The following is a 13,090-nucleotide window of genomic DNA, read 5'->3' as shown; positions in this document are numbered from 1 at the left end:
AACTTGCTTTGTGATCCATTTGTTAATTAAAAGAGGTTAAGTTTGGGAAGCACAATTGAGAGAAAATTTAAAGTGACATTCGTTTTCCAAATTCATAGTAACTGCCTAATTGAGAAAACATTCTGTGAATGGAAGTATGGAACATTTCGTAATACTACAGTGCAGGAGATTGAAGTCAGCTTAATATATCTGATTTGTGTCTTTAGGGGTAGCTGTTAAAACAGTTTTTTTTTTTTTTTTCCTCCTTGTATCTTTGTCCTTAAAAATCTCAAGCCCACTGGTCTATAAAAATTACACTGCGAGTATACTTGAAGTACATTTACTGAGTACTAATTTTAATTTATCTTCTAATACTGAATAGGAAACCCTGGTGGCGTAGTGGTTAAGTGCAATGACTGCTAACCGAAAGGTAGGCAATTCGAATCCACCAGGTGCTCCCTGGAAACTCTATGGGGCAGCTCTACTCTGTCCTATAGGGTCGCTATGAGTCGGAACTGACTCGACGGCAACGGGTTTAACACTGAATAAAAATTTCAAACTACATATATGAACTAAATATACAAAACAAAGAACATGCATTGCTTTCATTTGATGTATTGATTGTAGTGTACTTTTCTTTGTTTTTCATGTTTTCTTAACGTTATGGCATACAGACTTTCTTTTCCTTTTATGAGTAATGAAAGACTACATGATTAAAAGACTATAATCAGAAAGTTGATATGACTGTTTTATTTTCCGCAATGTGTTTCTTTCACTGCATAACACTGATACTCAACACATTATTAAAATGCTAAATTAGATGTTTTAGGTGTCTTCAGATTTTATCCCCAATCACACTAAAACTTTAACTAATTAGTCCAGAATAATTAATTTTAAATAGAGCCATCAGAAAAGGAATCTTTTGTTTAGAAGCTTCTTTATTTTGGTTAACTTTGTGAGTTTTCAGAGAAGCTCTTTACTTTGAAGAGGGGTATATTCTTAAAGAGAGAGTCAAGGAAACCATACTTTCACAATATTTAGGGGATGGTGACATGCCTCCTTTGTGTAAAAACAGTTTATGTTAATGATGTTAAATGTATCAAAATGTGACTCAATTTTTCACATAAAATTCAAAATTGTAAATAATACCCTTTATGATGTTATGAATGATAAACAAATTTGCTTTAAAAAAAAGTAAAAGAATGAGGGCAGAAGGAAAGGCATATTTGGCAATTGAGTAGAGTATCTAGGAAGAGTTTAAATCTGGTTTGGCTAAAAGTCAAGGGCCAAAACACATGTTACACAGTGGTTAGGTGGTGGAATCTGGGATCAGACAGTCTGTGGTCTACACTGGGAGTTTATATTGAAACCATGTGACTTCTTCAAGTTTTTAAAAATTTTCAGAGCCTAAAGTTTCTTATCTGTAGAAGAGTTTGATGATATTAGTAATATGCACCTCCTAATTGCTCTATATTAATTGTCTCAATTCACCCTCATTTTTAATGTTATGAGGGTGAATTGAGGCAATTAATATAGAGCAATTAGTAGATTTTTATGGCATGTAAGAAGTATCCAATGGATGCTTCCAATGGATGGCTAAGGTTATTCTTATCATGTTCCCTAGTTTTTTTCCCTAATATTTCCATGTTTTCTATGTATTTTCAGCCTAGCGACAGAACATGACTATTTAAGTTTACTTAGATGGCTATCTCCCTATCTGTCTCTAGATCCTAGCCTATATAAATATTTGAGGGTATGCTTTCAGTGAGCAAGAATTCAATCATAATGCAAACTTGAACCAACTTTCTTGTGCACCATTTATGGAAAAGGATTTTTCAGTTATTATAGCTTCTCATTGGAATTATCTAGTTAGAGTCATAAAATTTGTATAGTTCTTTACATTGAGAATTCAATGACTCCTTCCTCTACCTGGAAGTATATTTTAACCTTGAAATAAATATTTCACCTGATTTAAAACAATATGGAAATTACATAGAATCGTTAACTTGGGGAACACTTAATAGCCTTAAAATAAAATCATTCGAGTTAATTTGTCCATTTCAACATTTCTGGAAACTAAATTGGTCCTCTTTGTATTTGCAGCTAAGATCTGATTTTGACAATGGAAACAACTCTTTCCAGTACAAGCTTTTGGGAGATGGAGCTGGGAGTATTTTTGACATTGACAAAAGGACAGGTGACATATATGCTGTACAGAAGCTCGATAGAGAGGAACGGTCCCTCTACACTCTGCGAGCGCAGGTAATAGACACCACTACTGGAAGGGCTGTGGAACCTGAGTCTGAATTTGTCATCAGAGTCTCGGATATCAATGACAATGAACCAAAATTCCTAGATGAACCTTATGAGGCCATTGTACCAGAGATGTCTCCAGAAGGTATCGCATATTAATTTACATCAAATCTATATTAACAATGAAAACAGATTTAAAACTTTCAGGATATTATTGGAGATGTAAATTATTTAAAGTTCTACACTAATTCTTCCTTCTACAAGCATGTCGGAGAAAATACTTGAAAATCTATACTATTTGTTCAGCATTTTGTGGAAATGGTACTGTACATTATTTTTGCTATTAAAACATACCCAGTCTTTAAAGCAATAGGAAAAAAAAAAAAAAGAAAGACAGGTTGAACATGTTAAACATGTTTGAGTGATTTGTAAAGTTCTTTGGCTTGTTGATTTACTAATACCTTATTTTTTTAAATTTAAGATTTTATATTAAAAAAAGAAACTTTGTATCTCATAAAGACAAATAAGGTAATGATATAAGACAGGCACCTAAAAATAGGAAAGGCCAATTTATAAGACAAACACTATCAGATGCATCAAATAACATGTGACATGAAGACCCCAAACAAAACAAAGTGGTCGGACATCTTTTCATGTTTGTATTCATGTTCAAGCTCCTTGTCAAAATCCAATGGTATTTTATTAATGCTTCAAATATAATAGCTGTAGATAAGAGTATTTTTGATAATATATAAGAATTGGCTGCCATCGAAATAAAAAGGTCTGGGGGGTGAGGCAGAATTATGCCTATACAAAATGTGTCCTCTTACTGCTTGACTGTTGACCTGGCTTTGAATTCCTCTCTGCACCCATTTTATCCTTTACAAAGACCAGTGTAAACATTTTATTGCCCATTGTTTTTCTTAAGTATGTTTTTGTTGTATTAGAGCCGTGTGACAATTATTATATTTGAGTCTGCACTTTGAACTTAGATTTGGATTGGATTACTGCAAAGAATATTTGAGGATGTCAATCAGAAAAAAAAATCTACCAACTACTTGTTGCTTATTAAACACATATTTCCAAAGAGTGGTGGGCTTTCACTGACTGCACTTATAATTGAGAGAGGATTGCTTTCAAACTAAAACTTCCAAGTGAAATTGGGATAAACATCATGGTTTCCCATCTGTCACTCTCGATTTGCAAAGTTATTCTTTTTCTTCCAAATAAAATATATGCTCTATTAGGCCAGGAGGAGACTTGGTGGTGCAGTGGTGAAAGTGTTTGGCTGCTAACCGAAAGGCTGGTGGTTCAAACCCAGCAGCCGCTATGGGAGAAAGATGTGGAAGTCTGCTTTCATCAAGATTTACAACCCTGGAAACCTATGGGGCATGTCTACTCTGTTCTGTGAGGTTACTATGAGTAGAAATTGACTTGATGGCAACTTTTTTTTTTTTTTTGGTTTTTTTAGGCCAGGGGACATCGAGTGCCTTGGTTAGGGGTAATTGAATGAATGGTAAATGCATGGAAAATACGACATAGGTGGTTAGCCTAATTTGGGAGATGAATAAAAAATCCAAAAACCAAACCTGCTGCTGTCGAGTCGATTCTGACTCATAGCGACCATAAAGGACAGAGTAGAACTCCCCATAGGGTTTCCAAGGAGTGGCTGGTGGATTCAAACTTCCGACCTTTTAGTTAGCAGCCTAGCTCTTAACCACTATACTGCCAGTGTTTCCAGGAGATGAATAGAGGATATCAATGGATGTAAAATCCAGAGAGAGTTTATGTCATTTTTAGAGTATATGAATAACAATATACAAAGAGATTATCTTGCCTTTCAGTAAAGGTTTCTAGTTATAACTAAAATATTAGCAAGTCAATTAAAAAAAGGAGGTCATTTAAAATGTTAGATTTAGTGTGCTATATAATAAGCAATTAAGCCTTCTTCAACTATTTATGCCATTCCTAATCCCTAGTTGTATCTAGTAGTTTTTGTGGCAAATACCAATCTTATCCTCCTTTTCATGATCTTTAAAAAGCAGAGTCCTGGGTAATTTATTTTCTGCAAATCAGCACAAATTCTACTAAATCATGCTCTAACAAGTGAGGTCACATTGTGTGAAAAAACAACAATGAGAAATATATATAGTTTATACAGTATAAATGGTCATTAGTTCACTAACACATTTTACTGATTTATTATTCATATATATACGATTGTATGCATGTATGTATTTGTATATATAAAAAGAAAATTTAAAACCTGACTCCTTTAAATTTATGTTTATAGATTTTCTTAAGTAGAGAAAGCAAGGAAAATCTATTGCCCAGTAAATATTATCAGTCCATATTTATTTTCATCCACACTCCTGGGAGTTTTATTTATTTATTTTTTTTACCTAATAAATATCCTTCATCCACAAATTTCATAGCAGTTGTGACTGAGTTTATAATTTTCAACTTTATCAAGCATCCAACTTTCTTTATACTGATGGTGAATGTTTTACCTATTACGAAAATCAGGGTGCTTCTGAGAGTGAAAGAGAGTACTCTTGAGCAAGACTGTGTGCAGCTTACTAGTTAGGAATTTCTATTACAATGAGGTCAGAGTTGAAATGCAAATGAAGTGGGTTATTCTGAACTCTGTAATTATTAAAGAAGTATTTTAAACTGCATGCTTTATTATTTTTAGAAAAGTTTATAGAAAATTCACATTAATAATATCTATCAAAACCCTGGTAGTGTAGAGGTTAAGAGCTATGGCTGCTAACCAAAATGTTGGCAGTTCGAATCCACCAGGAGCTTCTTGGAAACCCTATGGGGCAGTTGTATTCTGTCCATTAGGGTCACTTTAAGTTAGAATCAACTCGACAGCAACGGGTTTGTTTTTTCGTTTTATCTTCAATATAGGAGTCCCTGGGTGGCACAAACAGTTAAGTGCTCAATTACTAACCAAAAGGTTGGCACTTCAAACTCACCCAGAGGCACCTCTGAAGATAGCTCCTTCGATCTGCTTCTGAAAGGTTATAGCCTGGAAAACCCTATGAGAGGTTCTACTATGCTCACTTGTGGTCACCATGAGCCTGAATAGACTTGATGGAAACTAACAACAAGATCAACAATATAACATAATTATGTCATGATGTAGAGCCATTATAAAAAAAAGATTAAGTTGAATCTAATGCAAAACATATACATATTTAGATAAATTGTAATAGACATCCACGTGTAGCAGAAATTTCTCAGAAAAATAAAAATCCTTATTTCTTGAAAGCACTTCATCAACTTTGAAAAGTAGATCTACAAATCTCATCCCCTTTTGGAAACACAAGTGAAAATAAATGAGCTTGGGGTGTATTGCTCTCGTTTTCCCTCTCAATATGTTATCATTTGCTTCCTTAAACCTAGTCTGATTGATTTGACCTGTATTCTGTTATTTCAGATTATGAAAAGTAGAGGTGTCAAAAATAAAACATAAGAATAAAAAGGAGCACCTAATTTTCAGGTAATAATGGAAGAAAAACAAAGCAATTGAAGAATACTCGGCAATCTTAGGGTGACAAGTAGCAAAATATCATGCATTTCCTGATCTTCACTAGGAGGTTCTGGGTTGAAAAGTAACTGCATCTCAAATATAAATGCAGCGAGGATGGATCAATCACTACCTGTAAATGAATAATAGTCCCCACACTAATAAAATCAGTTCTCAATGTGAAGGAGTGAGTAGATGTACCATGCGTACCATTATTTCCATCATAAATTTGGTTTTCTGAAAATAAAAACCTCACATGATCATTTAACCATTATTAATTTGTTGTTATTGTTACAAAAATCACAGATTCAAAGTCCGGGTCAAAATAATAATATTTTATCTGCGCTGCTTTAAATTTGACCCTTATACAACTCAGTATTTTCTCAAGATTAATCCAAGTGTACTCACAGTAAACCTACATGTAGCAAAACTACATGTAAAAAAAACACTTTCCTATCAGACAATTTATATCTTCATTCTATGAAAAGTCTCTTAACCTTCTTACCACTGAATTAAATATATATATATATTTCATACTAAAATAAATGAGTCATTCTGAAATCTACTGTTTAAGCATTCAAACACTATAATAAACTCTGGCATGCATGTGTAGGTATTCTATAATAAATGTAAGCTATAATTACAAAATGTCTTTGCTACAGGTTCCTGGCTTTCCTAGTGCCTACATGATACCAGAATTAGTCTGCATATAAAAATTTACCACTCTTTAATGCTTTGTGCCTCCCATAATCACTAGAAGATATAACATTCTATGCGTCATGAGAAGACTTCATCCAATAAAGTTTGGTTACTCATGTTAACATCACACTTGGATAAGACTCATTCAGTCCTCTGTATTAGTGCTAGCTGACACTAAAATCCACATAAATCGATATTGACAGAACCACACCATTCTTCTATCAGGTTTTACTCAGTGTTGGGGAAAGTAGGTCTGATATATTGGAAAATCAGTTACTGATGCTGTAAATGGTGTTTTCAGTCTTCAAAATTTACACGTACTTTTAAAGGGTATAGCATATTACCTTTGCCTTGGACAAGAGTAATTTTATATGTAATTCTACTCAAATGCATTAAATATTTTATCTTAAGTTAATGTGCCATTACCTCATTATAATTTTCTATCTGTATCATAACAAATAAAAATATCTATCACCAAATGCAGTTTTCACAGACTGCTAAACTATGATTATTTTCCCTTGACTTGTTTGGTACAATTTTACTTCCTCTGTCACCTGTAAACAGTAAGTTTCTGCAAAATATTATGTCTGAGAAAATGGACAAATATCATGTTCAATTTGTATTCACAAAGATCTTTTGCAATAGATAGATGTGAAGATTCAGAAATTAACTTGTTAATTCTAAGGTACCATCAAGTCTGTTTCCACTCATACCCAGTGCCATTGAGTCGATCCCGACTCATAGCAACACTAGAGGGCAGAGTAGGACTGCCCCATAGAGTTTCCAAGGACCGCCTGGCGGATTCGAACTGCTGATCTTTTGGTTAGCAGCCGTAGCACTTAACCACTATGCCACCAGGGTTTCCTTCCACTCTCATAGCGACCTCATATACAACAGAAGGAAACGCTACCCAGTCCGGTACCATTCTTACAATTGTTGCTATATTTGAGCCCATTGTTGTAGCCTCTGTGTCAATCCATCCCATTGAGAGTCTTCCTCTTTTTCACTGAACCTCTGCTTTACCAAGCATTATGTCTTAGTTAGTGCTGCTATAACAGATATACCACAAGTATATGTCTTTAACAAAGATAAATTTATTCTCTCACAATTTAGAAGGCTAGAAGTCCAAATTCAGGGTGCCAGCTCTAGGGGAAGCCTTTCTCTCTCTGTCAGTTCTGGGGGGAAGGTCCTCATCATCAATATTATCCTGGTCTGGGGGCTTCTCAGCACAGGAACCCCGGGTCCAAAGAATGCTTTCTGCTCCAGGCACTGCTTTCTTGGGGGTATGAGGGCCCTTGTTTCTCTGCTGGCTTCCTTCTTTTATATCTCAAAAGAGATCAACTCAAGATACAACCTAATCTTGTAGATTGAATCCTGCCTCATTAACATCATAGAGGTAGGATTTACAACACAAACGAAAATCACATCAGATGACAAAATGGTGGACAATCACACAATTCTAGCACACATTTGACATACATTTTGGGGGGACACAATTTAATCCATAGCATCCTACCCATCGGCTCCCCCAAAATTCATGTCCTTGCCCCATGTAAAACACATTCGCCCCATCATATCATAGCAGAAGTCTTAAGTCCAAAATCCAAAAATTCCTCTTCATCTCTGAATTCTAGAATACAAGTTACCTGCTTCCGAAAATACAATGGTGGAACAGGCACAAGCTAGACATTCCCATTACAGATGGGAGAAACTGGAGGGAAAGAAGGGATAACAGGCACCAAGCAAGTCTGCAGAACACATTATATTAGCTCTCAAGGCCTGAAAATAATTCTCTGTTCTCTGAGACTATTTAACAATGGCCCTGCCCTCTATAATCTAGGTATTGGCCACACTCTCCAAATTCTGAGTGGAAGCCCCTCAAGCATGGGCTTCAGCTTTGCCTTCCAGGCTCATTGGAATGGCAACTCTGCTTCCTCGAATTTGGATAGCCCCATTATCCTAGTCCATCTGAGTGGCGATTCCACCCCCTCAGGCACAGCAGGCCCTGCTCTTTTGCCCCTTAGGTATGGCAACCCCACCCCCTCAGCACTAGGCAATGGCTCGGCCCCATCCCGCTGGTACTCGTGAAAGGCAGCCCCATACTCCAGAACCAAGTTGATGAAGATCTTACTCTTTGAAACCTAGGAGGCTATAGTCTCACCGTTTGGAGGCCAAATGCCATGGCTCCACCCTTTGAGACCCCAGAGGTTGTGGCCTTACCCTTTGAGACTGAGACAGCTCTTCTTCCTGTGTTCCTTGTCTCTTCAGCTTCTGCTTCCTGGTTCCTAGACTTCTTGGCCCCTTGGGCCTCCCTGCCCACATCTGCCCTGCTGGGGCAAGTGTTCCAAAACTCTTTAGCTCTACCTATAAGTACCTGGAGGCACTCTCAATCTACCAGTAAACTTCAGCAGGAAGGCCCTCAACTTTCTTGCTCTGTGGGTCTGCAAGCCTAGCTGCATTGATTAGTGCTTGGAGGCATACCACTCTTCCAGGAGGCCTGTCAAAGGCACTCAGCTCTTTCACTCCAAGGGTCAGCTCTAGCACTGTCTTGCACTGGTCTCCTAGTTCTACTGCTCCTTGTTGCCGTCTGCCATCTCCAGTGTAACAGCTTTCCTCATTTCCTTTTGAGTCTTCACAAGAATTGTTTTTGATGTCCATAATTCCATCAATGGTCTCTTCAAGGCAGTCTAAGCTTTTACTATTAAGTACTTTAAAAAACTGTTTCGGCCTCTACCCATTCACAGTTTCAAAACTGCTTCCACATTGTAGATATCTGTCAGAGCAGCACCCCACTTTTTTGGTACCAAATTCTGTCTTAGTTATATAGTACTTCTATAACAGAAATACCACAAGTGAATGGCTTTAACAAAGAGTAATTTGTTCTGTTATTCTCACATAGTCTGGGAGAAAAGGCCTGGCAATCTGCTTCTGTAAAAATTACTAAATGGATCCACCAGCCTAAAAGCAAAGAAGAGAAGGCAGGAAGGGGCAGGAAAATTGGGCAGATGAAAACAGGGAACCTGGGGTGGAGAAGGGGAGAGTATTGACATATTGCAGGGTTGACAACCATTGTCACAAAACAATTTGTGTATTGTTTGATAAGAACCTAATTTAAAAATTTTTTAAATATATATAAATAATACTTTAAAAAAGAAAAAATAAGAATAAGGCAAAAAAAAAAGAAAAAAGGATTTCAGCCTAGAAAACTCTGTGGGGCAGTTCTAGTCTGTCCTATAGGGTCTCTATGAGTCAGAACTGACTCAATAGCACACAAAAACAACAACAACAAGGATACACTGAAGACTTAAACCCCACTACCAGTGAATGTGCCCTTGTTTGGAAATAATGTCTTTGAGGGAAAATTAAAAAGATAAATAAATAAATAATTAAACAGAACAGAACATCTAAGAACTATGAGACAATATAAAACAGCCTACCATAGGTAAAACAATAGGCCAAAGGGAGATGAGTGAAACACAAGGCAGAACAAATGTTTGAAGAGATAAAGGCCAAGAATGTTCCAAAAATAATGAAAATTTTAAATAAAAAATAATGAAAGCATAGATTGAAGACACTCAAAAAGCCCAAGCAAAATAAGTTAAAAATAAAAAAAAAATTTTAAAAATGTGATGGTTAAGATTGTGTGTCAGCTTGGCTGCGCCATGATTCTCAGTGTTTATATGTGATCACCCCGGTGATGGGATCTGCTGTGAGTAGCCAATCAGTTGAAAGGGAGTTTCCTTGGGTGTATGGCTGCATCTGAATGTAAGTGGATATTCTGGCTTTTGCCTGTTCTGGATCCCACAGCTACCTGCTGTTCATCTGACCTCTGGTTCTTGGGACCTGAACTAGCAGCTTATGTGCTAATCTTGGGATCCACAGATCTTCACAGAGCCTTGCTGTGAGCAGCAGCCCTGCTCTCCGACCTGCTGATCTTGAGTTCACCAACCCCTGAAGCCTCTATCCTGATTCATGAACTTGGGATGTTCCCACCTCTACAATTGTGTGAGCTGTTTCCTTGATATAAATCTCTCTCTATATATATATTTATAAGCTTTACTGCTTTTGCTTTTCTAGAGAATCCAGCCTAAGACAACAATCTAAACACATTCACATTATCTTAAAGCCTCTGAAATTCAATGACTGATAGCAGTAATAAGAATAAATTCTTGAAAAAAAAAGGAGACACATTGCCTTCAGAGAAAGAAACACAAGGATTACAACAAACCACTCTTCAGAAACTATGCATTACAAGAGGAAATAGAGTGATACTTTTAGATTGAAAAAAAAGAAAAAGTAGACAGCCAAGAATTCTAACCTGAGCAAAAATGTCTTTCAAAAAATGAATTTTAACTAATCATATTTACTCAGAGATACAAAAGCTGAGAGAAATCAGAGTCAGGAAACTTGTGTTACAAGAAATGTTAGAGTTCTTCACACAGAAGGAGTACAGAAAAAGATAAAAAAGAAACTTAGATCTACATGAGTAAGAGATCTAAAAGTGGTAAACTACAAGGGAAATATAAAGACTTTTTTGTGTCTAATCACTATAAAATATAATAGAAGGTCTGAAGCAAAAATATTAAAAATAATTAATTTAATATATAAAATTAAAACTTCTAGCCTTACAAACTCAGAGGATGACATTGAAGAATTGGAATATATATTGTTTTTTGGGAAATGGTATAATGTTTGAAGATAGAACACGCAATGGTAATGGTCAGGGTTTGATCAGAAAAACTGAACAAGTACTATATACACACAGACACACACACACACGCCCAACTTCATTGCCCTCTAGTCAGTTCTTACTCGTAACAACCCTATAGGACAGAGCAGAACTTTCCCATAGGGTTTCACAAGGCTGTAAATTTTTACAGAAGCAGATTTCCACATCTTTCTCCTGTAGAGCAGCTGGTGAGTTCTAAACGCCGACCTTTTTAGCAGCTGAGCATTTAACCACTGTGCCCTGAGGGCTCTTTCATATACATATATACATATACACACAGACACATACACACATATATATATGTACATACACATATAGATAGATACACATGTATGTGGAATTATTTCAAGGAATTGACTTACACAAGTATGGAGATGGCTAAGCATCTCCAGTGTCTTTGGGGCAGGCCATCAGGCAAGAGAGATCATGAACTTACTGAAACCCCATAGGTACAGGATCAAGGTGTTGTCCAAAGATGGTCAAGAAGCAATGACCATGAGCCAACTGAAAATCATAAAGGTTGAAATTGTTGTTCACAAGCTTGGATCCCTTGTGTCTCTGGGGAGAGCCTCAACTCTGTTTTTAAGGCCATCCAACTGATTAACTCAGGGCCATCCAGGATGAAATACACATATTGGAAGTAATAATTGGCAATAATTTTTCCACTTTTGAAAAACAATATCAAGCTACAAATTCAAGCTCAATAAAACTCAAGTCAACACACACACTTACCCAAAACCACACCTAGGTATGTTATCTCCAAATTGCTGAAAAACAAGGCAGAGATGATATAAGAATTGAATACTGCCAATGCCGTCCTGGAGCCTTGGTGGTGAAGTGGTTAAGAGCTCAGCTGCTAACCAAAGGGTCAGCAGTTCAAATCCACCAGGCTTTCCTTGGAAACCCTATGGGGCAGCTCTGTTCTATCCTATAGGGTTGCTGTGAGTCGAAATCGACTCAACGGCAACAAGATTTTTTTGGGCGGGGGAGCATTCTAAGAAGCCCTGGTGCCGCATTGGTTAGCGCTTGGCTATTAATCGAAAGGTTGGCGGTTTGAACCCACAGCTTCTCTGTGGGAGAAAGATGTAGCAATCTGCTTCCATAAAGATTATAGCCTTAGAAAACCTATGGGGCAACTCTAGTCTGTCCTATAAAGTCTTTATGAGTTGGAATCGACTTGACAACACACAACAACAACATGAACCTTCTGAATTTTACAGACAGTATTTCCAAATCATTAGTAAGAATTTAAAGCAAAACTAACTATATGTACTAATTTTTTGGAAATATTACTACATATTTTTATCATCTTAATTTGATTTACATTTCTTTTTTCTTCTATGGTAGTATGATATATATGTACACACACACACATAAAGACTGGGTAGCTATTGATTCATTATCAAGCACTAAGAGTCATTGAAACATAGTGGAATCATACCAATTCTATATATTTGGTCCTTGCAGTGGAATGGATTGCTTTTGTGTGTGGCCTTTCTCATCATGGTCTTGTAACTTCCATGCAAGTGATTGGGAGGGACTGTACAAATAAGGTAATTGTGCCCCACCAACGGGATTGGTCAGTTTTACCATCCCACTAGACTTAAAAAAAGAGCCAATTCCAGAGCAAAGAGAAGATCTCACCACTACCAAGGGAGAAGAGCCAAGGGTGAAACGTGGGATCCCTGTACTGAGAAGTTTTTGGAACCAGGAGATCAAGAGAAAGAGAGACCTGTAATAGTGAAGATGGTGAGAAGCAGTGACAGAGAAACGGTAGCAGGAGAGACTGCCAGGAGACAGCATGGTGGACTTCCCAGCCCTTGGAGTGAGAAAGCTGAGTGCCTTTGGGCAGGAGGCTTGCTGAAGGAGTGAGGTGCCTCTGGGCACTTGGTGAA

General features: G+C 36.9%; 1 protein-coding gene across 2 annotated transcripts in view; it reads left to right on the top strand.

The window, feature by feature from the left end:
* Nucleotides 1-13,090, top strand: part of CDH19 (cadherin 19) — an 80,545-nt gene that overhangs the window by 19,968 nt on the left and 47,487 nt on the right. For both annotated transcript variants that reach the window (XM_049900737.1, XM_049900736.1), the window contains exon 3: nucleotides 2,083-2,377. In XM_049900737.1, coding sequence (XP_049756694.1) covers nucleotides 2,083-2,377 — 295 coding nt within the window. The remainder of the gene's footprint in view (nucleotides 1-2,082; nucleotides 2,378-13,090) is intronic.

The sequence above is a fragment of the Elephas maximus genome, chromosome 11 (assembly GCF_024166365.1).
Source record: "Elephas maximus indicus isolate mEleMax1 chromosome 11, mEleMax1 primary haplotype, whole genome shotgun sequence".
In the NCBI taxonomy this organism is placed as follows: domain Eukaryota; kingdom Metazoa; phylum Chordata; class Mammalia; order Proboscidea; family Elephantidae; genus Elephas; species Elephas maximus.
This window is presented reverse-complemented; position numbering and strand designations above follow the sequence as displayed.